The following is a 24,968-nucleotide window of genomic DNA, read 5'->3' on the forward strand; positions in this document are numbered from 1 at the left end:
TGTCCAAAACGTTGGCACTTGAAGCATCGCATTGGTTGCGGGATAAATGCCCGCACAACCAATCGATGTATCCCCGCTCTAATCTTCTCCGGCAAGGTAGGCCGGTTAAATGTGAGAACATGAGAGGCTGAAGGTAGGACTTCGCCATTCCTTCTCATGTTCAATCGGCGACACTCAATTACTCCCTGTGATGACAACTCCTCAACAATTTCTTGCTCCGTGCAATTTAGAAGATCCCGACAGACGACCACACCTCTTGAGGTGTTGAGCGTTATGTGGGGATCGACATGTACAGCCAGTTCTCCAATCTTTTTAAGCCCCAAAATCTTTTGAGACTGGACATCATTTACAGTCTCAACATGAAGTCCCATGAAGGTCTTCCTTATTTCTTTTACAGGGCCACCAGCGCATTTGGTTATCTCCCGAGCGATGAGAAAAGGACTCACCCTCGAGAAATTTCCATCCTCCTTTGTAATGACCAAATATTTGGGTTTCGGTACATTAGTACTTTTAAAAAAAGCTTTTTGTAAGCTTTTTCTAGCCTCAATCTCAATCCTTTTGGTTTCCGCACTTTTTCTCCGTTTTGCTTCAGGCGAAACGGCCGGTTCTAAACGAGGGTGTTTGCGTGAACCCTCTGCCACGTTTAGTTGTTCAGTTTCCATGAACAAATAATCCCTTCTGTAGTAAGGCTAGCCGCCGGGGTACACCCCCACTCCAGAGCTACCAACCCTGGAGGTCCGTTTCGGTACTCCGGTGGAACCGGCATATGTCCTGGCAGAGAGCGGATGCGCAGTCTCTGCACTGACTCCAGGCCCCTACACACCGAAGCTTTCAGGACTCCCATGCTCCGAACATGGGCACCTTAGCTACATGCTTGCCATCGCGGGGGGCATGTGGACGACGAAAGGTCTCCGTTACACCTGCAAATAACTTTGACCGTGGCCGCCACATCGCCAGCTCTAAGTTTGGTATATGTCCACTTCCTAATCAATAAATTGTTCATATCCTGCAGGTAGCCGAAAAATCCAATACATGAGGGGACCTGAAGGTGGAAACAGGTTAAAAGAAAAGCATATCCGAGGAATTTACTCGGAGCCCCGTTAGCCAGCTATATGTATTGTACATAAGTACGGCTGTTACCGCCCTGGACGTGGAACGTAGATGTTGTGTTCCGGACGTGGGGATTACCTTCCTCAGGGCAAGAGCATTATTATTATTATTATTATTTTTTATCTACCTTTTTTTAATAGCATATATCAATTCTTGTATTATTACGATAAAATTAAAAAAAAAAAAAAAAAAAAAAAAAAATAATAATAATTAAACGTAAATAATTTTATGTTACCTTCTTAATTTTGTTTCGAAAATTTAAATTTCCTTTCATCTTGATTACCTTGAAGAGTTGTATAGCAAGTTTTTCATCTCAAATCAGAATGTTTAATAAACAAATATCAATATTGTAAAATTGTATGATTATAATCTTAATAAATTTAGAAAGATTTTTTTTCTTTTAACTGTGACAAATGTGATAAAATAATTGAATGAATTAATAAAACTAGTTGATTTTTTTTAATATAATTATATTCAGGAAAAATGCAAAAATCAAAAAGAAAAAAATTTAAGATCATGAAGTTACAGACAAACAAAACATATATATATAATAATAGTAATAATAATGTTGTTATAATACTGTTTTGTTGTTCTTGTTACGTCGGGGTAGTGGGGTGTATGACGCATAGGTGGGAAGCACATGTAGTTCTAGCGTGTGGTAGGTGGTGTTTTATCTCAGAAGCGAAAATAATAAATTGTTTAGTTAGTAACTGTTGGTCAGTTGGACGACTAACAATTATTCTGTGCCACGACTAGCTGTTAACTTTTGTTACTTTTGTAGTACGTTAAATTTTACAGGTAAGCTATGCTATTAAATAAATATATTTTATTTATGTTTACAAAACAATAAATATAAATTTATCTGGTATAGTTCGAAAGAAAGTTTAAAAGGGTTTTAAATAAAATATTTACTTTAAAACTGATTAATGACGTGTTCGAAAATATTATGAGTTTCTTAAGGTCTGATATTTAGTTCGTAAAGAACTAGTTAAATTATTCGGAATTATAAAAAAATGTATTTGAGAACGTGTGATAAACATAAATACTTAAGTGCGCTTGTTCATATGTTTTGTTATTTGTTTAATAAATAAATGTATTAATGTATCCTTTAAATTGGGTTTCTCCTGTAAGAAAAATATATCTGTTACAAAATAATACTGATGAATGTGTGTAATAAATTTAAGTATAAAATTAGTATAGGCAAAATTTTAAAAGTGATATATTATACGTCTATAACAAAATATTATTTTTGTGCAAATTTCGTTACTAAAATACTGTTAAACTAACAACCCGGTTTAATGTTGTGAATTAAGTCAGTTTGCTACAGAAACATTTGAGAACCACTCTGTTCCAAGATAAGATCAAATACTTTAGCTTTTAAAATGTAGCAAAAACATATTTCAGACAGTAAATATGAAGGACATCAATTCACTGTTTAATTTCGTAAAGATTATATGAAAGAAATTAAAAGAATGTTTTAATTATGATTTTTCGGGTGAAATATTTGTTAGATTTTTTTTATCTTAATAAAATAATAGATCAGATTTAAAATTAAAGTAATTATTTTTGACTATTGTTATCTGTTAAAAGAAAAATGTATAAATTTATGTCACATTGACCTAACAAACGTATTCCTTGAGAATTATTTCCGATTTTGGTATTTTATACAATAATATAAATTAACATACCTTCTTAATGTTTACTTTTTTTATTGAAGTACCAGTGTAGTTTTAAATTATCCTAGTACATTGGTTACTTTCCTTTAAAAACATTTTTTTAATTTCACACCCTAAACTTTCAGTGATCTTTCTTTTATTGAGTGTCGTCAATATTATTTAATAAGATTTACATCGGTTTTTTGTTTAAATTAGTATTTTCTACGCTTCAATACTAAGTAAACATTATATATATATATATATAAGAAAGTAAAGTAATTTTACTGAATAATTGTTCTTTTAAAGAAATGTAAATGAATATAAAAAAAATTCAGTAGTAGTATGAGACTAAAAAATATTAATTTTGTGTAGTATTTTATGGTATATTTTAAAAAAAATATGAATAAAAACAAAAATGGTAGAAACGTGAGACTAAAAAAACCATATTCATCCAGATAATATGTGGCAAAACTGTATGTTAGTAAAGGTAAAAATTTAAATAAAAAAGTTAATTGTCAGAACACCTGATATTTTTCAATATGTCATCTTCGTTAGCTTTTAAAATAAAATTTTGTTGTGCTTGGGTATTGCCTAATTTGTTTTTGTGCCATTGTTTGCCGATTTAATTGATTAATATTATTCTAATGGTGATTAGTAGATTTAAAAAAAAAAAACAACATAAAACTACCTTTCTCGTTTTGTTTATATATTTTGTGATTAAGAAATTTATTTCATAATAGAGATATATATATAACGTTATAACTAACAAGGCAAATTTACAGGAAAACTCCATTAATGCTATGATTGAAGATGATTTTTTTTAAGTTCAGTAGAAGATATTACTTAGCAACAAGGACTTAAATGAGTAAACAAGCATAATCAGTTGAATTTAAAATAACTGTAAATGAAATAAACAACTTTCTATTACCTCAAATAAAATATTTGTTAAATACACAAAAATATATTTTTCAACTGACTATTATTAATGGATGAGTATGAGTTTTTTTTAATCAAATGATTAGTTTATTTATTTGTTATAGATTAAAAATAAATATAATCAAAAAACCATTTGCTACATTGTAAGTATTTTTTGTATTGTCATCCAAGGAATTAACTCTTCGGATTTTGACGGAAAAAATTAATTAATTTACTTGTTCATGTTTTTCTAAGATTAATATTCAAACTATTTATGCTTTTAACTGATACAGATTTGGGGGAAAATATTTATTTTTTAAAAAGGTACATTACTTATACATTAACATAGTAAAAATATTTTGCGATTTTTTCTTTCAATTAAAAACCAGATTTTTAATTTTAAACGGAATGTATTTAATTTTTTTTCTTTATTATTATCTTTTATTATCCTCAACCTAAAAACATCTTTTATTGTTATAAAATAACAGCACTAATAAAAAATATGTACTTATAAAATATTTCATAATTTTTTTAAATAAAATCTTTTATTATTTATTTATTTAAATTACAACCTACTTTTTATCATAAAAAATTATGTTATTCCATTGAAATAAACTATCTTCGCTTAATAAAAATATTGTAAGATATTCTCCTAATTGTTGAATAAGGTAGTTAAAATAATTTTGAAATTATAGCTGTTGTATGAAAAGAATTAAATTTGAAATCTAAAATTTTAGATAAGATACTGTAAGTGATTCATAACTTTTGGGATCAACAAAAAAGGGAATTTTCAACAAAAAAAGGAATTTTACATCGGATGTGTATATACTCATTAGAATTTTATTATGACCGATTTAGTTTTTTAATTTGATTTTCTGTGACTTCAAATTTTTTTCAGAAATTAAAAATATATGAAAAAAATTATATTTCACATAAAAAATATAATTTTATAAAAATTGTTTTAATTTCTCATTTATTTTAGTGTTACTTAAGTTGTAATATAAGGTGTTATAATGTGAAGTGCTAAGAAGTAAGTGTAAGACAGAAAAACATTTACAACAAACACATTAACATTTCATAAAAAAATAAACCAGAAATTGAACTTGGAAATTGTCCAATATGTAATAATTATACATATATAATGTATATATATATATATAATATATATAATATTATATATTTTATATACATATTACATTATATATATATATATATATATATATATAATGTATACATATGTAAATATATAATAATTATATATAAACAATTGTATTTTACAAGCCAAAGGAAATAATGCACATATATTATACCTAGCATCCCCGTCTCGGCGTCGTCTGCTATATATGATTACTTGCGTTTCATATCGGGATCATTTTTTTTTATTTTTTATTTTTTAGTGAATTAATTGGAGGCAGGTGCACCCAGTCGCATCCCACATACAGTAAAAGTGGCAGTGGCTGTGTAGGTTGAGCCATCGCGCTGTACACCGGCTCCCTTAAAAAATCGAAATTCAAAAAACCTGAAAATAGTAGATATTTATCTGAAGAGTATTTGCAAGCCCAAATTTACTGAATATCTCGTTTAGTTTAATCGGAATTGGGAAATATTTGCAATTATGGTTCGAAATTTGTTTACCTTTTTCCACCTCTTTTAAGGTCAAATTTCAAAAAATTTAGAAATTAGTTTTTATATATTAACATTAAGATTACACATACCAAAAATCAAGTTGATATTTTTATTTTTTACCGACGAATTAAAAAAAAATAATTAAAAAATAGTAAAATCTAATTTTACCCCATTTTAAACCTTTAAACTCGAAGTTTCAAAACATCCTTTCTTAATGTGCACTTACACCGTAAGGAGAACGTGAACATAGATTTTCATCAATTTATCTTCAGTAAATTTAATTGGGCGTTGATTACAAATGACTCACGATATGTTATTTAATATAGTTAGATTATGAGATTAAAAATAAACTGTAATTCTTTAAAATGTTAAATTTTACGAAAAGTACTGTTTCAGTATTATATAAACTATTATAGATCTCTTTTTAAAGATTTTGCATCTATTACTGTGCGAGTTATTCTTTTGGTACGGCTATTCTTTTAGACAGCTGTGGACGTTGTGGCTACCGCGCAAGAGAAGTAGGTTTTTTGCACTTAGCTTAGACTAGTTTCCTATTATGGAAGGTTAAATAAATACGGTTAATAAACTATGCCTGTACATCTTAGTATAAATCCTATCGGGCATAGCGATTTTTAAAAACATTTTTAAACGATACTTCGTTGAACGTACTCTGTAGATTAAATAAGTAAGGAAAACAGTAATTTAAACTTATTTTATTTTGTAATTACTTTTTATAGAGCTCCCCCATATTGGGTACTGGCTGTTTCAATTCAAAATGTGCTGCTTGTGATAAATATCATGGTAGAAATGGACTTGTAATTTATTTTCATTCTGTATAATATATGAAGAAAAAATATATCACGCTTTTTACAATCTTTTCAATAGATTTACATGTTTGGTTTCTGAGTAATTTAAAAAATATAATTTTACCCACGATTTTGTCTTAAATGCGTGATTGTTTTGCTAGTGTCCACTTTTTTTTTCATATTAATCCTCCATAGCATTTCATCCGGAAGGTTCTGGGTGCGAATCTCCGTCAGGCTTGGAATTTTTCCATTAGCTAAAAAAATTCATTCTCAGTTAATCGATTAATAATTTTGTTGATATCAATGCACGTATATTAAACAGATCAGATCAATAATGAATTGGTGCGCTACTCCACAAGTAAAAAAAGTCACTGGTAACTCCTTTTGTTACTAATTTTCAATTAAATTTGTCTTGGTTTGCTATAGTTATTAAAACAAAGAATAAATAGGTGAACAAAATACCAACTGTAAAACCTTCAGTGAAATTTGGTTATAAAAATCTTTAGAAAAATATATTTTTTTTTATTATGGAAAACAGTTTAGCGGTATGATTAAAGTATTAACAGTTTAGCGGTATTAAATTTTGTATCGCAGTTTCATGATTCCTTTTTTAAGAGATTATTTTAAAATCTTATTAACCTGCTAGTTCCGCGTAAATGTACGCAGCAATATATCACAAGGAAAACTCTCATATTTATACAATGAAAAACTTGGATACTTGACAGAAAAAATTATTCGTCGGTCGTATTTTGAGATGGCTCTCGCCAAATTATTATTTACAGTGCTGTATGCGTATCTGATTTAAATTTCTGCCAATAATATTAAGGAAAATTATTTAATATAACAGGTAGTTAACAATTAAAAATAATTAATTTATAAAACAAGATTAATTTTTACATTAAACCAAACATGAAGAGTATAGAAACGTAGTTCAAAATGTTTTGGCGAAAATAAAAATCTTCCATAAAATCTGAATTTGACTTGTAATTAAAATGTACAATATTAGGTGCTGATCGTCATCGCCGAATTAAAAATAATAAAATTAATATCTATTAAAAAGTATTAATATTAATAGCTTACAATAATTTTAAAAAGTGGTAATACTTTACATTTTTTTTACGTTAAACCGAAAGCCGAAACTTTAAAATTGTTTATGTTAAACACAGAAATGATTATAAAAATAATCACGAAATAACAAGGTGAAGAAACCAAACGAGGCGCGGTATGTTTTTTCCATTGAGTTTGAAGTTTGATAATTTGTTTCATAATAACCGTAAAAAATTAAGATGGTCATTTTATCCCCCATTTAAATTTTTGTTAATCTTTGCTTTTCGAAAAACTGAAGGAAAATTAAAAAAAGTACACTTTTCGATATCTTTAAATTTACACGATTTTATTTATGTATAAATCTCAGAAAATAATTCTAAACATATGGCTTATTAAATACTTCTTAACTAATCTTTTCTGATTGGCATTTTTTTCCGTTTTTGGACCGGTTTTTAAGTTATCGGCCATTTTCGAAGTAATAAATATTTCAACCAGTAATTGTTGATTAATTTTTAACACTAAAAACTACTATATTTGTTTTAATGAATAAGAAAATTCGTATAATAATAAAAAATCAATAATTATTACATCGCAGATGAAATTCAATTTTTAAATAACGATATGATTAATTTTTTTTCACAATATTTTATTTATATTTTCTGTAGGATTATCGTAATTGATGTAAGTATTGTTTTCTGCCTTTTATAGGCAATGGACAATGATAATAAATGTAGAAAATCAAAATATAATCAAATGTTATTATAATTAAATATAATATAATTAAATATAATCAAATCAAACATAATTAAATATTTCGCGCCAGTGTGCATGAATTATTATTCACATGTAATTATTATTATTTTGCATGTATAATTATTCTCACAGCTGGAATATTACAATCTATGCGATCACTACAATGTAGTCAATATAGTGCAATATTTACCGAACGTATTCATCTCAACAGTAGTTATTAAATTTTTTTCAAATATCATTTCATTCCGATCGTAAAAATGATTACTTTTAATTAGTGCTTATATTTTTCAGTAACCTTATTAAAATAAATATACTAGTAATTTTCGTTTTATTTATTTATTTTTTTTACTACTTTTGTCTTTTAATTAAAAAAAGTACTTCTAAGTACATAACTTAAAAGTACGTTTCTCACGCAATTATTCACCATTAAAAATTAAACTCGATCATTTATATAATAATCCTAATAGAAATAGGAAATAAAATAGATAAATAAATAATTTTATTCAGATGTTATCAGCATATAAATCGTAACAAAAAACTTTAGGTACGCTATTACACGGATGATATTAATTAATTACATAAAAGAACCGCTCCAGCTTTTCTCTCAAGAGAAACCTTGAAAAACCCCTTGATCGTAAGTGCATCACAAAACGTATAAGTAATAGCTAAAACAAAGAAAAGGTCATAATCCATATGTAATGATTTTATGAAACAAAAGTGATGCAACTACAGTACATAAACTGATCGATAAATATTTAAATACTTATTAAGCATGCGGTAAACGAGTTTGGAAAAAAAATCCGGTTTATCTGGTTGACAGACTCATTAACAGAGTATGTCGTTTATTTATAAAAAATAAAACTAAATTTAATTTAAACACCTTATCCACTATCCACTTTTTACAAAAAATATTGATCGTTTAGTGTATAAACACTAAACTTAATTAACGAAATTTACTTGAGTATTTGAGGTGTGATATTATTGTATTATGCAGGTTATTCCATTTAAGTACGTTTGAAGAACAATTTACTACATGCAATTCCATTAATAAACTATTCCATTAGTAGATTTGATGGGAAATAATAACGGTATTAAACCAGATTTTCTACATATTAAATATTTCTTTAGTAAATTATATAGTATAGAATTAAATGTAATTTAAATGATAACGTGATAATAATGCAACGAGTACTTATGTTAGAGTATTTTTTTTTAACATTCATGTTTTTGTGTTAATTGTTAAGTGTGACCATCATCTCTGTACACTAGTACACCAACAAATATTCATAACAACATTCTATGTCCTTGTAAACTTGTATTATACATATGTGTCTGTACGTATTTAATTTTACTGAAATAATTAGAAATAACTTTTTTATGATCAACTTACCTCAATTTAATGATATTTTTTAATAAGTCTAAAGTATTTTTAAAAAATGTTATTATCAGTCAATATTGTTTCCTGTGTAATTAACTTGCATTATTTCTGGTTTACAAATAAAAATGAATCATATATTAATTAAAATACTTCGTATTCTTTTCTCTTAAAGCGGTGATACTAATTCATGTAAACTTTAATTTAGTATTTATAAACTTTAAATTAAACAGCTCTTTGTTAACAAGACTGTAACAATAAAAAGTAAAATAGGTAAACTTAAGAAGGGATACTTTACCTTAGAGAAAAGTTATTTATTTAATTAATATTTTTAAATGTTTAAAAATTATTTTCAGTAATTAAATTGGATTATTTAGGATAATGTATTTTATATAAACAGTTACTTCCAGTAGCGGGATATCCATGAATGGTTTATATTTCAGTTGGATATTTTTACATTGCGCAAAACTCCATGGATAGAAGAGGGTATTATTTTAGAAAGTCTGACCCTTTAGCACGCCACTAACACAGATTTTTGTGTTCAAGTATGGAATGAAACGAATAAAGCATGTGTACAAGAACGTGTGTTTATGTTATTCATATACTTGGAGCGTTGCTATTTCTGAGATACTTGGAACGCGGACTTTGAGTGTGTCAGTTCAACAGTATAAGTTTCATGCTTTTAGTACGGCACGCGCTTTATTTCTTATTTTTTCTTTTTTATGCTTATGTTTATACAATTTTTATTACGTTATAACACATTTAATTACGCATAATTACAATTATGGATACTCAGTACTGTTATAAAATATTGAATTTGTTATACATTCTTTATATTATGTAAAACTTTACAGATCCCAACCGTGATTATGGAAAGTGGGCAGTAAAGATTACCCGTACCGTAATTTTAAAATGACGTCATAGAATTGGTGAAGTTATGTAAAAAAAGAGAAAGTATAATACACAGATAAAAATTTGACTGTGAAAAAGGTTCAGGCGACAAGCAATAGTTTTCGAAAATAATTTAAGAAATTAAAACAATCCTTTATTAAATTTTATGAATAATAAAAAACAGCATTTTTCATCCTCTAGTAATTTTTTAAATCTTTAGGTTACGGACTAGATAGATCCAAGCTCCCGTATACCTTTGCTTAAAGCTATCCTTCAGGTGGGTTTGTTTGACTGGTTCTACGTTCTTCTTTGGGTAAATCGTCTTTCATTCATGTCGTTTCATTATCCATGAAGCTTTCTTTTCCATTTTGGATTATGGGTGTAGAACTTAAGACCCGTTAGATCCATTCTGAAAATATCGGGACAAGTAGATCAAGTGCATCCTTTTTATGTGATCTGGTGGGAGGGTTTTTTAGATCAGTAATTAGATTTTCCTGGAAATTTACATTTAAATCATGTTAAGACAAAAACACAGTAAATTAATAAAGCAAAATGAAATATCGGGAGAATAAATAATAAAAGAAATATCTGGAAATATCGGGTATGGTTGGAAGTATTATTCACAAATATATCGTCCCCTGTGTTCGATTGTCTAGTGAATAATTTTTTTAATGTAAACAAATAATTATGTGAATTTTAATCTTCCTCATTAAAATGACGGCGTGTCTAAGGTTGTGCAGTAAAAAATACGCTGCAGATATCTATTAAAAAATTCACTTTTAAAAAACCGGTCCAGGAACTAATATTTATGTGAATTTCATTTATCACGCAAATATGAATAAAAATGATTAAATCCATTAATATAAAAATTTTATGCCAATAAATTTTCGGCATCTAGGTGTTGTTATGTAGTAGTCCTACAAACGTTTACAGCTACATATACTGTATAACGCTCGATCAAAAGGAAATAGACCGATCTCAGATAACAACGAAATTTACAGCAAGATTCTTACTTAAAATAATTAAAATTAATAATTAAATAAAATAAATAAGACTGCCTCTCATCCCAACCCCGTAGGAAAAGACACCCACCTTGTGGCGATTCCGATCGCCACACCATCCCATCCGTTCCGAGCTCTGAGGGGCTTTACCGGAGCCCGTCTTTAGACCTTCTTAACTGATTACATCTCACAGTCATCAGCCATAGGCCTCAGTCGGGATGCCATCGATGCAAATGCTTCGGCAGACATTTACATCAGTAAAAATTATTATTTCAGCCAACGCCTTCGCTTTTGGTTTCTTTCGGAGATCTACACTCTTCTTTTCCTACAATATCACCCTCTGAACTAGCTAACCGAGTCCGCAGAAGCGCGAACCCCGCGCATAGTTCAGTTTTAATACTAACGCTTGTGACTAAAAATGCCTCAACTATCGACTAAATAACGAGTAAATACAATGCTAAACTCATACCGTTCAAAATGTGTTATACGTGACAACGAAATTCAGACCTACATCCCATCACCCACTATAAACGTCATACCTGAAGACCGCCTTTGGTAAGACAGTGCCACACCTTACGGCTGCATGGACTACCATGCCTTCGGTAGCGCAGTCACCCCCTCCACCGACAGCGGCTCCACCATTCGACTTCACAATCACTGCCATTCATTCGCCATTCGACAATCACTGCTTTTGAATTAACCGAGGCTCGTTGCCAAAATGCCTACCCCCGGTCAATGAAATGTCTCGGCTGAAACCCTAGCCACCCGGGATCCTACTACGTTTAAACACCTTCAGCCGATCTACGTAATGCAAGGAAACGGAGGAAACCTGCCACTACCGACCATTCCCCACGAACCTTCCAATTGACTCGGAGATCCAAAAATGAGTTCACTCTCTCAAGTTCTCTAACTACTCTGGTACGTACAGCCTCGTACCGGGGACAGACATGGAGGATATGGTCCACCGTGTCATCAACCCCGCAATCCGGGCATAGACCGAATCTAATAAACGAAACCTAGCCGATCTCTCCCGTAAAGCACCATGTCCGGAAAGGAATTGCGTAATATACCGATTGGGGGAAATCCGCCTAACCACGCCCAAATCAGACACAATTGGAAATATGCCATGTGTGTAACGACCAACAGGGGAGTTATCCCAGCTGGCCTGCCAAGATGTAGAACCCTCGTCTTCAATTTCCCGCATACGTTCCGAAGTAAGAACCCCATCCTGTTTGTAAATATAACGTTCCTTACGTTCTATGGCAAGAATATCTATCAGATTAATGCCAGCAATAACATAGATTGTCTCCCGCAACATAGTCCTGTAACCGCTGACAACAGCCAACAGAAGGAGATGCTGGGCTCTCAAAAGAATATCTCTGTAACACCTAAAGATCATGCGATGAGCCCAGACAGGAGCAGCGTATAACATAATAGCCTCACTTACACCCTGTAACAGCTGACAACAGCTAACAGAAAGAGATGCTGGGCTCTCAAAAGAATGTCCCTATAACACCTAAAGATCGTGAATCTTCCCTAAGATCCCTAAAGATCTTCCCTACTTCCGAGCTGCCATCACTAAGGGCGACGGTTCGATGACTGAAATAACTTGAGAGAATCTTTATTTCATTCCACGTACAACTAGTTTCTGTATTTGAAACAAGGCAGAGGGCCACCATAAGTTATTAAAAGCCCGGATATATCCAGAAAAACACCTAACACACCTATACACTGGAGGAAGCAATATTCATCACATTCAATATAGCGTCCTTCGTGCTTTTTCCGGGCCGAAAGCCATATTTGCTGTCCATCAATAAGTGCTCAGTAATAATACGGAGATAAAAACTTTCTCAAAAACCTTTCAAATTACAGGCAATAGTGTCAAAGGCCGATAAGAAGAACTAACAGTAGGGTCCTTGTCGCATGCTTTAAAAAGCAATATCAATTTGCCATGCTTCCAACATACTGGAAAATATCCAGCAGAAAGCATCCAATTAAATCCCTAGTCAGGGGATTGGGAATCACGGGCAATGAGGAACAAGGAGTTCCACCGTGATACAATCATATCCGGGGGCTTTATGTCGTGCCATACTACAGACCACCTGACGAACCTCTGCCTCGGTAATCTCAAGAGACTGCACCTCAGTATGGAACTCGGCGATTTCTCGCAGGACAGGTTAGTGATACAAAGTTTCACCAGCCTGTGTCATCAGGAAGCAAATCATTTAACAAAATGTGAAGGACACGAGCTTTGTCCATCAGAACACTATCCCAAGTCGAAAGGGCTGATAAAAGGACTTCCTTCCTACGCTTATTTCCAAGGACTCTGACACAACACCCCAATAGTCCTTATTTCCTTGTTGCTGAACAAATGAGCGCCAGGAATTACGCTTAGAGGACCTATTATAATTAAGGCTGCCTTTGCCGGATACCTCTAAATTACCCCCAATCTACTAGATTATAGTCTGAATGCAACAGTCCAGTTTGCTTACAAGTAAAAAAAACAACAGCTTAGTACTTGAATGAGGTCGGTGACCCGGTGTGAACAAATGTTTAAAGTCGGAAGTGGAGACATCAAATCAGAAAGTAATGAGTATGAAGATTAACGTAGATATAATCAAAATTATTAAAAATTGTAGGCAAAATTGAATGAAAGGATCGAACGAAAGAATCATAAGGATATGAGAAAATGTGAAGTTGAGGAAATGATGCAGGAATCTTTTGCAGATGAGTTCATATATTTGTAAAATAAATTAAATACACATTACTCGTAAAGTTAAGTTATTATTAGAAGAGCGATATTTTGAATTTTCACTTACATCCGATCACTGTACTATATACTCGTACTTTGCATGATAAAAGAACTATTTTTTTTTTTTTTTTTTTACAGAACCTTGCACGTTCATAATTTTTTTTCGAGAGTTCCAAAACACCTAAATTGAAATTCTTTTATTTATAAATTTATGTTTTCGCAGTATTACTTAGATTCTACCAAGATTGTCCATGAATTCTATAATGATATAGATTTCTTACTGGTTTTAATTAATTTGAAAGCGATCTATTGAGGAAAAATTTAGAATTAGCGATTAGATATTTTAGAACAAAGTACACACACATATAATATAATTAATTAAATATTATAATTGATGAATTACAACTATTGTGAGTCATAAATTATTTATTAACTATTAAAAGTAGTTTTTTTTTAATTTCAATTAAACTTTATTCTTAACAATAATTATAAATAATGTAATTCGTATATAATAGTTAACAAAAATATTTCCTCTGTAATAATTTATTTCTTAATAACTCAGCTGAATTTATGTGTGCAAAAATGTACGTACATGCTTATTTATACAATTGGAAATGACATTTTCAAGAAAAAGTGCTAGAAAATTCCAATCTTGATAACTAATCAGTAATAAATTTGTTTGTCACTATTTGCTTAATTATACCCACATTTAGAATAATATTTAGTTGATTTGCTATAACACTTATTAATTGTAAAACCAAGGCTATTATGTTAACCATTTAAATGTTATCCGCATTATTTTACTTAATATCCATCAAGAATAAAAATTATTTCATAAAATTACAAATTAAATCTAGTTTATCAACAAAATAACTCACGTTCTTTTAAAAAAAGAAGATTGTATTAGTATAATTGATTTGTAAGATTTGTTTTAAATAAAAATTTCGTACTAGTTACATACAGATTCAACTGGCTTTCACTTGTATTCTCTGTCATAATGCCGATAAGGTTTATTAGATTTCAGTAAGATGGTTCTATAGTATTTCAGTTGCTAATAATGATTGAAAAAACTGGACGAAATTTAGGTTTCCTTATATATTTTTTTTTTACTATCGATTGCCATGTACTGGTTTAACTTAGGAATTCACGGCCTGGAAAAATATTTTTCTGTAAGAAAATCGTTTGACCTGGCGGCGTTGAAAAAGCAGTTCAATTTAAAATATCAACAACAGGTTAACGCGAGTTAAGTTTAACAGTTCATGTTATTGCAGTATTTAGTACATGTTTCTTGATTCAGGTCATTTGGCATCTGAGTCCCTGAATCATGTAGTGAGATATAAACAGCTGTTACACCTTTTGATCGCTAAGCGAAGATATTTAGAATTTGACAAAAGAACAACGGCTGGAAGAAAATAACTAGGACCCGTTAGCGTTTCAATATAACAAATCTGACTGGGACTCGAACTACCTACTTGCCGAGCGAAAAAGAAAGCTATACTTTCAAACGAATTAACAATTTATAAAAAATTTCTCATAGAACTCTAGGCGTTACGATCTTGGCAGATATATATTCCATCAGCTCGTTCCTGCAAAATTGTTCCTGAGTGATTGTCCACGGAATGGTTTTTTGTGATCTAATATTTCATCGGCGGCTCAAGGAAACCCATGAGAGTTTGCCTGCAAAATCTCCACTTTGTCTCTATATTAGGTAAATATAAAAAGAAGTGAACCCAAAAACATTGAACAAATAATAAACTCTTTTAAAACTGAAGGGGATTTTTATCATGCGAATTATTCGTAATATGAATCTTTTTTTATTACTGGTCATTGTACTTTTATTTTTATATTTTTCCATATAAAAGGAAAATTCTGTTCTCTTTATAAATTACTCGTCTATAAAGCATTTTTTGATTAAAAAATTAGATCAGTCTACGGATTTTTTGAAGAATTCGACCAGTTTTAAATAAATTTTAATGAATACTTTCTCGTCGGCCTTGTTCAATATTAAACAACGTTAAATTTTTCTAGCTTTCCAACCCTCTTTCGCTAAATAATTATTTAATTTTTTTTTATAAATATTCTACAGGGGCGGAATAGAATAAATTTAAACAATATGTTAATTCGGGATGAGATTTGTATGAATTATTCGGATGATATTTGTATATTGTATCATTTTGCTTTAAAGAAATCGCTGCTATTATTTTCATCAAAATCTATTCTATTAATTAGCAATTTTCTAATATCCGAGTTCTTTACTCAGTTAGAACAATACGATCGTATTTGAAGTTTGACAAGCGATCAAAGTTTTTTTTTTAATTTTTTGGACTGTGTCCATCGATTTGAAGTTAGCAGGCTAGGAAATCAAACGATGTGACCCTCAACAAGATAGTAATGATTGTTTGGAAATATTGCCTACGTATGAGTCTGTTAAAACCTTTAACCTCATTTGCTCTGCTGCAGTCGCGAATTAAAAATGACTAAATTTTGAACGACAAAAACTTTATAATGTGCAATCGGTAAGCAAATTCTCATATAATTATTTTACTTAACAATGTAATATTTAGATAACGCTTATAATTCACCGTTAGAACTCAAAAAGCATAATAGGACCGTAATATCAGTTGGTCCATAATCGGATTATTTTCACATAATTTAACACGTACGAATTTTCTACGTGAAGTCAAGTAATAATACACCATTCAGTAACGTTTAGGACTGAAGCAGACTTAAGTTAAGATTTGTTCAACCGGATTCATACTGTCATAACATTACTTTCTGCAAGGGATGCTTTTGTTGAAAAAAAGAATTTAACGTATAATTTTTAACTAGTACGAACACTTAACACTGTTAAAGTATGTGCGTTTAGTAAAAGGGCACCTTTCAAGCGTTGCTGCAGGCAGTATATTTTACGAGCGCTATGAGATTGTTCGATAAGCGGATACACACAACGTGAATCATGTTCCCATGATTCTGTGTGAGGCTTCTGCATGAGATTCTATCTTCTATGATTTACATGGAAAGATTAGATTATGTTTGTAAGTAAAACACGAAACAAGAGAAGCCTATGTGTGTGTGTTTGCGCGCGCGCGCGAGTACGTGCGTGAACATAGGATTTGTTGTTAAATAAAAGCTAATGATATATACACGCTAACACACACACACACACACACATTTTGTTTTTTTAATTGTTCATTATTCAATAGTGTTCCGCGTGAATGATACCGGAATTACTATCGTTAATATTTTTTTGATTTTTCTTACGTGTATTCTTTTTTAGATTTTTGTTTGTTCAGAGCATGTTAACTATATAATTCAATTTGTTTTGATAATACAAATGAGCCAAAATAATTATTCATAATATTTTTTATTTATACTGTTAAAATGACGGCAAGTAATAAAAGTAAATTTGATGATCAGACATATGGAGAAAAAATAATTTTTTTTTAATATTATTAGTAAGATAACATACAAATAATAATAATCTGTTACGGCAAATAAAATGAAATCATTTTCCGTATAACTATTTTGCTGACATTACTCTACTGGCCTAAAAATCTTTAATTTAATTCTAATTTTATTTTATTTTAAAATAAAATTTATTGTTTATAATGCACGTAGATCGAATAAACCTTTTGATTTCATCATAGTTTAGCCTACTTATTTAACAGCTGTTATATAACTATTCATGACAATGACAAGAGATAAATGTCTGTTCAGCAACATTCCTTAATCATTTATCAATATTTTTATTCACGGAAAAGCTCGGATTTGTACCTTCCGGTAAATCACATCATTATTATTATTATTATTTCACTTTTCCTTGAAGTATTTAACACTTAATATATCTATTTTTTTGATCCGTTAATAACAGCATTTAAAATACAAGTCTTTGATTTAAACTAGTACATTTAAAAACAAAATTTATTTTAATTATACTTAACTAAAATAAACCATTCTTATTCTGGTATTTAACATTAATATTTTCCTGCATAGATGATAAGTTTCTAAAAATGCGTTTCTAAATCACTTTATATACGCTATTTACGGATGTAGTTAATGATTTTCTGTTGATTATTGATATTTTCTCCCAAAGCGTCACTAGAGGCATTAACTCTACCCCTACTTCTGTTGGGCTATACATATACTCGTAGGTATAAAAATTCCTTTGCCGCCATATTGTATCAGCATCTATCTTTTTTAATTGGTTTAATTGTTGAAAATTAGAGTTTGTTAAAAATTACAGTAATTAATACAATTAAATGCGACTTAAATTTTTATCGTTCTTACTGTATAGGATAAATAATCTATACTCTAAATAAAGAATATCAATCATGTTTGAAGTCGGATTTGGTTTTTCAACGAAAATTTTTATCTTTACAAACAAGAAAACGATAAAACGCATATTGTTTTATCAGTATTTCGGGCGCGTTAATAATTTGCATACGATAGTTGGTTTGTAAAAAAGAACGGACTCCATTTCGCTTATGTTTGGAATAAATGTAACTTGTGAACGGTTACTAAAACCGTTCTTACTGTGGTCTACTATGTATTTATCGTCTACCTATCCCGTCAGCAGCGATAAAAAAATAAAGATGATCAAATTAAAAATAAATAATTTAACATGATATGAATAAATTTAATAATGTTGGGATGTGCCGTGCTAAATTCTTTCAGTAATTTGACAGACACAGCCTGCCAATAAACGAGTAAGAGTATTTATATCAGTTCTAAACGTAGGTGGAATGAAATTTACGTATAAATATATATCTGTTTTTAAGTATCCATCGTTTCGGAAAATAAAATGTATGGAATAATGTGACATCCAGTTCGAAAAATGAGTCGTATGTGACCTTAAATCGGGATACTTTCTTATTAAATGCTAACTGAGGAATATTATCGTTTAATTTGTTAAATCTGTCGAAGGGAGCAGGCCGTCACTAGCTTTGCACTGAGTAAAAATAAGCTACGTTTTTGTTTAGTGTTTGTGTAATAATATATAGAAAATAGCTATACCGTGATGCAATCTTTTTGTACATTCTCTCGACATGTTTTCGGATTGAAATGGATATCTATTAACAATTCTACAGTTTTGATAAATTAGTTATTACGTAATAGCGATTGCGGTATATGCTGTAAGCTACTACAAGTCTAGATTTTGTTAATTTATTTTATTTTTAGTTTTAATTTTTCTATTGAATATTATTTTCAATATTTAATAGATTTTGATATGTTATTAAGCATTCAAAGAGATTACATTATACGAAATATAAAAGAAAAAAACTGAACCCACTTTTATATATAATTACGAAAAAAATTATGTATTCAGTAAATGTAACATATGAATCACATAAGTGCGGATATTATTTGTTTTGACACAACGATACAAATTACATGTTATTTAAATCGATTGAAAACGATTTAATAGTAAGGATTTAATCTCCTTACTTAATACGTAACCTAAATTGCTTTATTATTTCAGTAATTTGAAACGATACGCACTAAACTACGGGATCATTCGTTTTGGGCTGAAATGAAAAATACTCTTCTAATAGGAAAATTTAGGTCGGTCTGGTTACCGCATTAAGTTTTATGCCCGTTCCCGGCAATTTTTCGTGAGCGTAGATTTGAGGACTTGATCTAATTTTTATTTGTTGCCGGCTGCCTTTCTAATTCTAATCTACTGCGGTTATTTTTTTTTACCATTTTATGAACTTAGTATATGACATCAAGTTAAACTAGGTATTTGCTCCACAGCTGCAGTCAAAAAAGTACATTTTAGAATTCTACATACATCGGGTAAAATCTTGATATCGCCGTAACATTATTGTGTAGATGAATTAAATAATATTACCCTGTGTGTAAAGCTTAGAAAAAAGCACTAGTCATATGGACAATGCGTCAAATGTAGCGTAGAAACGTTCAGTTACGTGAACTTACCGAATTGCTCAGTGGCGGTTTTCATTTGCTTATTTGGAGGTGATCGTTAATTCGCTCTTCCGGCTAGGACACATGTTAGCACAATAATACGTTACATCCAACAGCAACAGCCGACGTATTTCGTAAATACAGTACATTACATATTTAATTAACGAAAATTCAACATCTTGAAAAGATTATTATGATTATCGAGACTAAATATATATACATATATTTTAACATTCTTAACTATTTTAAAACTATTAGATACAGCAGCAAGGTATATGGTTCAGGCTGTACAATCTGTAGGAGAAATATTGAAACTCCCGCCATTCTTGGGTTCCGTTAAAACTGTTACAACTATTTATATTAATATAAATAATTTTAATAACTATTTTACCAAACTGTTTTTTTTTTAAATTAATCTTTATGAATATATTATAAAATAATCAAGCTATATAATTTACCAAGATGCGTTCATAATGTAAATATGGGAAACATTGGGTTAGATCATTGTAATCAGCATTGGTTTTTCTTAGCTTGGAACAAATATTATTTATGAAAATGTTTTACTACTACCATAAACTGTAACAAATTTGGGACTATGCTGGATAATTTGTTTCTTTCTCCCAACTTGACAGTCACACTAAATGTTACATAATCTGTAAATAACAAACGATTCAGTAACATCTAAAAATCTACAAAATTTAATAGAGATAATGATGTAATCACTAGTGATTATAAAAATCATTAATATTATTGTGGTAGTCAAGAAGTCGAAAAATAATGTCGTTTGGAACGAAACGATTAAAATTTATATAATTATTATAAAAAAGGCATAAAATATTTACACTAAAAACGACTCATAAGTTTATAAAAGGAAAAACTCATCTGACAAGGGAATAATTTCTTGGGCTGGGAAGAATTCTATTCGGCCGTTATGAGTTCTAATGCAGGCGATGACAAGATAAAAGGATGAAATGATTTGTAATTAAACGGACTTGAATCTTCGGAATGTTTTTAAATTTCACTTATTTTTTCTCCAATTAACGAGTTTTCAGTTATTTTTTTGTATGGATTTTAGTAAAATCCATACTATGTTCACAATGTTTTAATTTTCAAAAGCTTTATCCTGTGATAGTGTTCTGATAGTTTTACCACGGTTTACCTTGATTCTTCAAGATGAATGCCGGAGCAATTTCATTTTTTTATTCTTTTTCGTGGAGTAGCAGACCTCACCATTCGTAACGTGATTTATGTATTTTATAATTACGTAATATCCAGAATAAGATATTTATTTACTTCAAGGTGAAAAGAATTTGTTGAAAAATTATTATTAAAAGTATTAAATCTTATATTGATAAAATCAATCGTAAACCAACTACACATAAACTCGTTAAATATGATTTTATGTTTAATTTTATCGATTTAAAACGATAGTTTTACATAGAAGAATTTCGGTTTTATCTGAACTTTCAATTAATGTATTTGAGTAAAACTTGTATGGTTTTAATTAAGTTTTATAGTCCCGTATTTTATCAAAACTTGAAGAACCTGTGAGTAAGAATTTTTGCAATCCCTGCTGTACCCCCAATAAACGACTTTTTAAAAAGGTTTAAAGTATTCAAATTTAAAATCAGATTATTTGTTAATGTGAAATGTACCTTGAAGTGTTTGAAAGTACAAAAGAATTCCTTTTATTAAATGTTTATTTTTTTACTTTTACAGAAGTCCTCCGTTTTTCTTTTATAATTCAGCTGTCGTTAAAAAATAGTTTCTATTAAATTATAGTTTCTTTAAAAATATTTTCTGATTAAGCAAGTTTTTTATAAAAGTAAAAATAGATTTTGTAGTTGCATTTACGATTTTTTATTTATTATTTTTTTTATTAAGAGTGTATTACGAATAATTATTTTTGGGTTTAGAGGAGTGTTTCTTAAAAAAATAAAAATAAATAAAACAATGATTTACGCACCATTTTTATAAATATCGTGTTAAATATGTTTCCATTTTATTGCACTTAATATCTCATTTTTTTGTATTACCAAAATAAGGTTTTTGAAGTTGAAAAGGATAAGATTTTTTTATTTTTGAGGAACGTTTTCTAAATCTTTAAACAATACGTTAAAGTACGGACGTTATTTATTTTGAACCGAGCAAAGAAAAGTCCTGTTTTAACTCGGCCTTTTAAGATCATTTTAATTTCTTTTCCATTTTGTTTCTTTGAATAGTATTAGATTGTTTTTTAAAGGTGTCAGTTCCTTTGACGCCGTGGTAAGGAATATTTATAACTTTTTTTAGATTGGATTCAACTACATCTTTTTTTGTGTATAGCACCCAGTTCTCTTAATTACTTTCTTTAATTTTATCCTTTGCTGAGATATAAAATTGTGTACTATTAATAATAATAATTACAGCAATTTTAGATAATTGCATGTTTTTTTTTTGTGAAAATCTTGTAAAAATTCCTTTTCATCGTTAATTTTTAAGACAAACTTTTATATTTATATTTTTCTTGATTTAAAGTTTTCTATTGTTCATTTCTTTTCATTTTCGTATAAAAATGTTAATTTTATTTTTGGTTAAATTCTCTTGTTTTTTTAATTCTCCTTCACATTAAAACTTATAAAATGTACGATTTTTAATCTTATTTCCATTTTTATTTTTTACAGGCAACTATGTCATTAATAGGGCCAGACGAAGAACAAATGAAATTAATCCAAAAAGATACTAATGAGACAAGCTTAAAAAAATTGGAAGAGAATAGACAGTTAATTAAACAATGGCTTAATTGTCAGCCTCATCTACCTCGGGATATTGGTAAGTGAATATGTTTATTAGATAACTCTTTTCTCTCACTCTCTCTCTCTCTTTTATTAGCATCACGCATTTTTTTCACTAGTTTTTTATTGAAAAGAATGATAGTGATGGGTATAGAGAGTGTCTTGTTAGCAAAAATAAATAAAATTAGTTAAAAGTTTGTATTGTTAATGATATTACATAAATTATTTTTTTTCTTGAGAATACCTTCCTTAATTTGAACATTTTCTCTTTGTCAATAGTTGTTATTAATAAACTGGAAGTTATCGTAAATACTTTTCTTAGTATGTTTATAGAATCTCGGCATCTGATCACGATTTGTCGATTTTATTTACTACTTATAATTGAGTGCATAAAAATATAATTTCATAAAATACTAAACAAAAAACTTTGGCCGAAAAAAGTAATAATTCTTAATTTGAATTTATATATTTGTAGAGCAAAGCATTTACTTTTACAGTTTCATTTCTACTATTGATATATTTATCAATTTCTTTATTAAAAAAATATCACGTTTTATATCGGCTATGTCATAACTTTCGATGTATGAATGTAATATTAATTTTTGTTGTACGTATTGTACGGTGACGAAGTTCTTACACACTTAAATTACTATTACTATAATTGATTTCTATTGCATAATCTATGAACTGATGCTTTTAAAATGAAATAAGTATTTTAATAAATAAAGATTAATATATTTTGATTATTATTTTCATTACTATTTTAACTTTATAATGTTTATTTTTTTATTATCAAACTTAACAATAGGTTTAAAAATAATATAATACTCCGAATAAGCTCCCTAATCCTAAATGTGTTGCAAATTATGATTTTGGAAGTTATGTTATCTTTTAAATTTTTTGCTACGCCGAACAAAACATTTAATGGTATTATTAAAGTTAGAATTCGATTACTGAATATGTCATTTTTGAAACAATTAATTATATGTAAAGATTAATAACGTACTGAAACTATATGTTCCCAAACATCAGTTGTTTCAGTCACTTTAATGAAACTGATCATTAAAATAAATGATATGCTATTAATTTTACAGTGAAAGAAGATATGTATCGGATTGGATGCACGTATTGTTTTAAATTTTCTTTAAATTCATTTGTAGCTTTTTAGAATCTATTTGAAAACTGTTACGGATATTAAAGAAAAAAATTACCCGAATATGGATTTTTCATATAAATTGTCTTTAAATTAAAATTGAATATTGTTTTGCAATATTTTGTCGACAGTCGGAATGATGTTGATTTTAAAATATAAACTTCTGCACTGACAAATAAAACTAAATTCTATAATTAAAAATATTTTAAAAATTTACTTCAATGGATTTTTTTGTCGTCTTTGCTACCTTCTTCAGTGACTGGTGCAGGTGTCAACTGATGTTACTGCTGGCGATTTGTTTGAATTAGACGAACAAGTGTTAATAAATATATTCGAAAACTGCGTATGATTTTAATTGTGAGTTCGTTTAATGTATTGTTACTCTACACGTTTTCTTATATTTGTATATTTTATAATGTTCAAGTACTTTAAGATAGTTACACTTAAGTGAATACTTCCCTACTTAAGTAATAGCGATACATAGACCAAAGAAAGATCACATCTTAACAAACTTAAACATTTTTAAATATATAAACATAATAAAACATAAAATATCGATGTATTAAACTAAAACATAAAATATCGATGTATTAAACTAACAGACACAATTCCAATCCAGCACGCCTTCCTACCCGAATTTTACGAGTAAATACGTGTCTACATAATTCAAACAAACCGTCATTTGTAACATTAGTTGACGCCAGTGTAAGAACAGAAGCCACTGAAGATATTCGCAAAGACGACGCAAAACGTTTTGAAGTAAGTTTTTAAAAGACTTTTTATTACAAAATTGCATTCGGTTTGATGCATTATTATAATATTGTAAGCACTAATAAATGCTTATTGAATGTTTTCTTAATCATTAATTTTTTAATAATGAAAACGATTCTGTTGATTGTCTTTCTGTGAAATTGTGGACGATACAATAATCCGAGTAAATCCCTACTGATCGACGTTTGATTCGTTTAATATTCTAGAAGTTTCCAAATATCTAATGCACTTTTATTGATCTACGGCCCGTAGGAATTGCATCTCTTGTTCATATAATGATTTTACCTGTAGCTTGTTAAGTAATATACATCTACACTGGAATCTGTACCATATCCTTATCACATCTCGATCTTTCTATCACAAGGGATGATAATTCCCTTACCGTTTAGAGCTTAATAAAGCTGTTTGATGAAA

At 29.4% G+C, this 24,968-nt stretch overlaps 1 protein-coding gene across 1 annotated transcript in view; it reads left to right on the plus strand.

Annotated features, from left to right (window-relative positions):
• The first annotated feature begins 1,766 nt into the window (after window positions 1-1,766).
• The window catches only part of LOC142322832 (alpha-tocopherol transfer protein-like), a 65,043-nt gene continuing 41,841 nt past the window's right edge, over window positions 1,767-24,968 (plus strand). The window contains exons 1-2 of the mRNA XM_075361905.1: window positions 1,767-1,908; window positions 22,520-22,667. Of these exons, the coding sequence (XP_075218020.1) occupies window positions 22,526-22,667 (142 nt within the window). The 5' untranslated portion in view covers window positions 1,767-1,908; window positions 22,520-22,525. The remainder of the gene's footprint in view (window positions 1,909-22,519; window positions 22,668-24,968) is intronic.

Source organism: Lycorma delicatula, chromosome 4 (assembly GCF_047948215.1).
Source record: "Lycorma delicatula isolate Av1 chromosome 4, ASM4794821v1, whole genome shotgun sequence".
Lineage (NCBI taxonomy): Eukaryota > Metazoa > Arthropoda > Insecta > Hemiptera > Fulgoridae > Lycorma > Lycorma delicatula.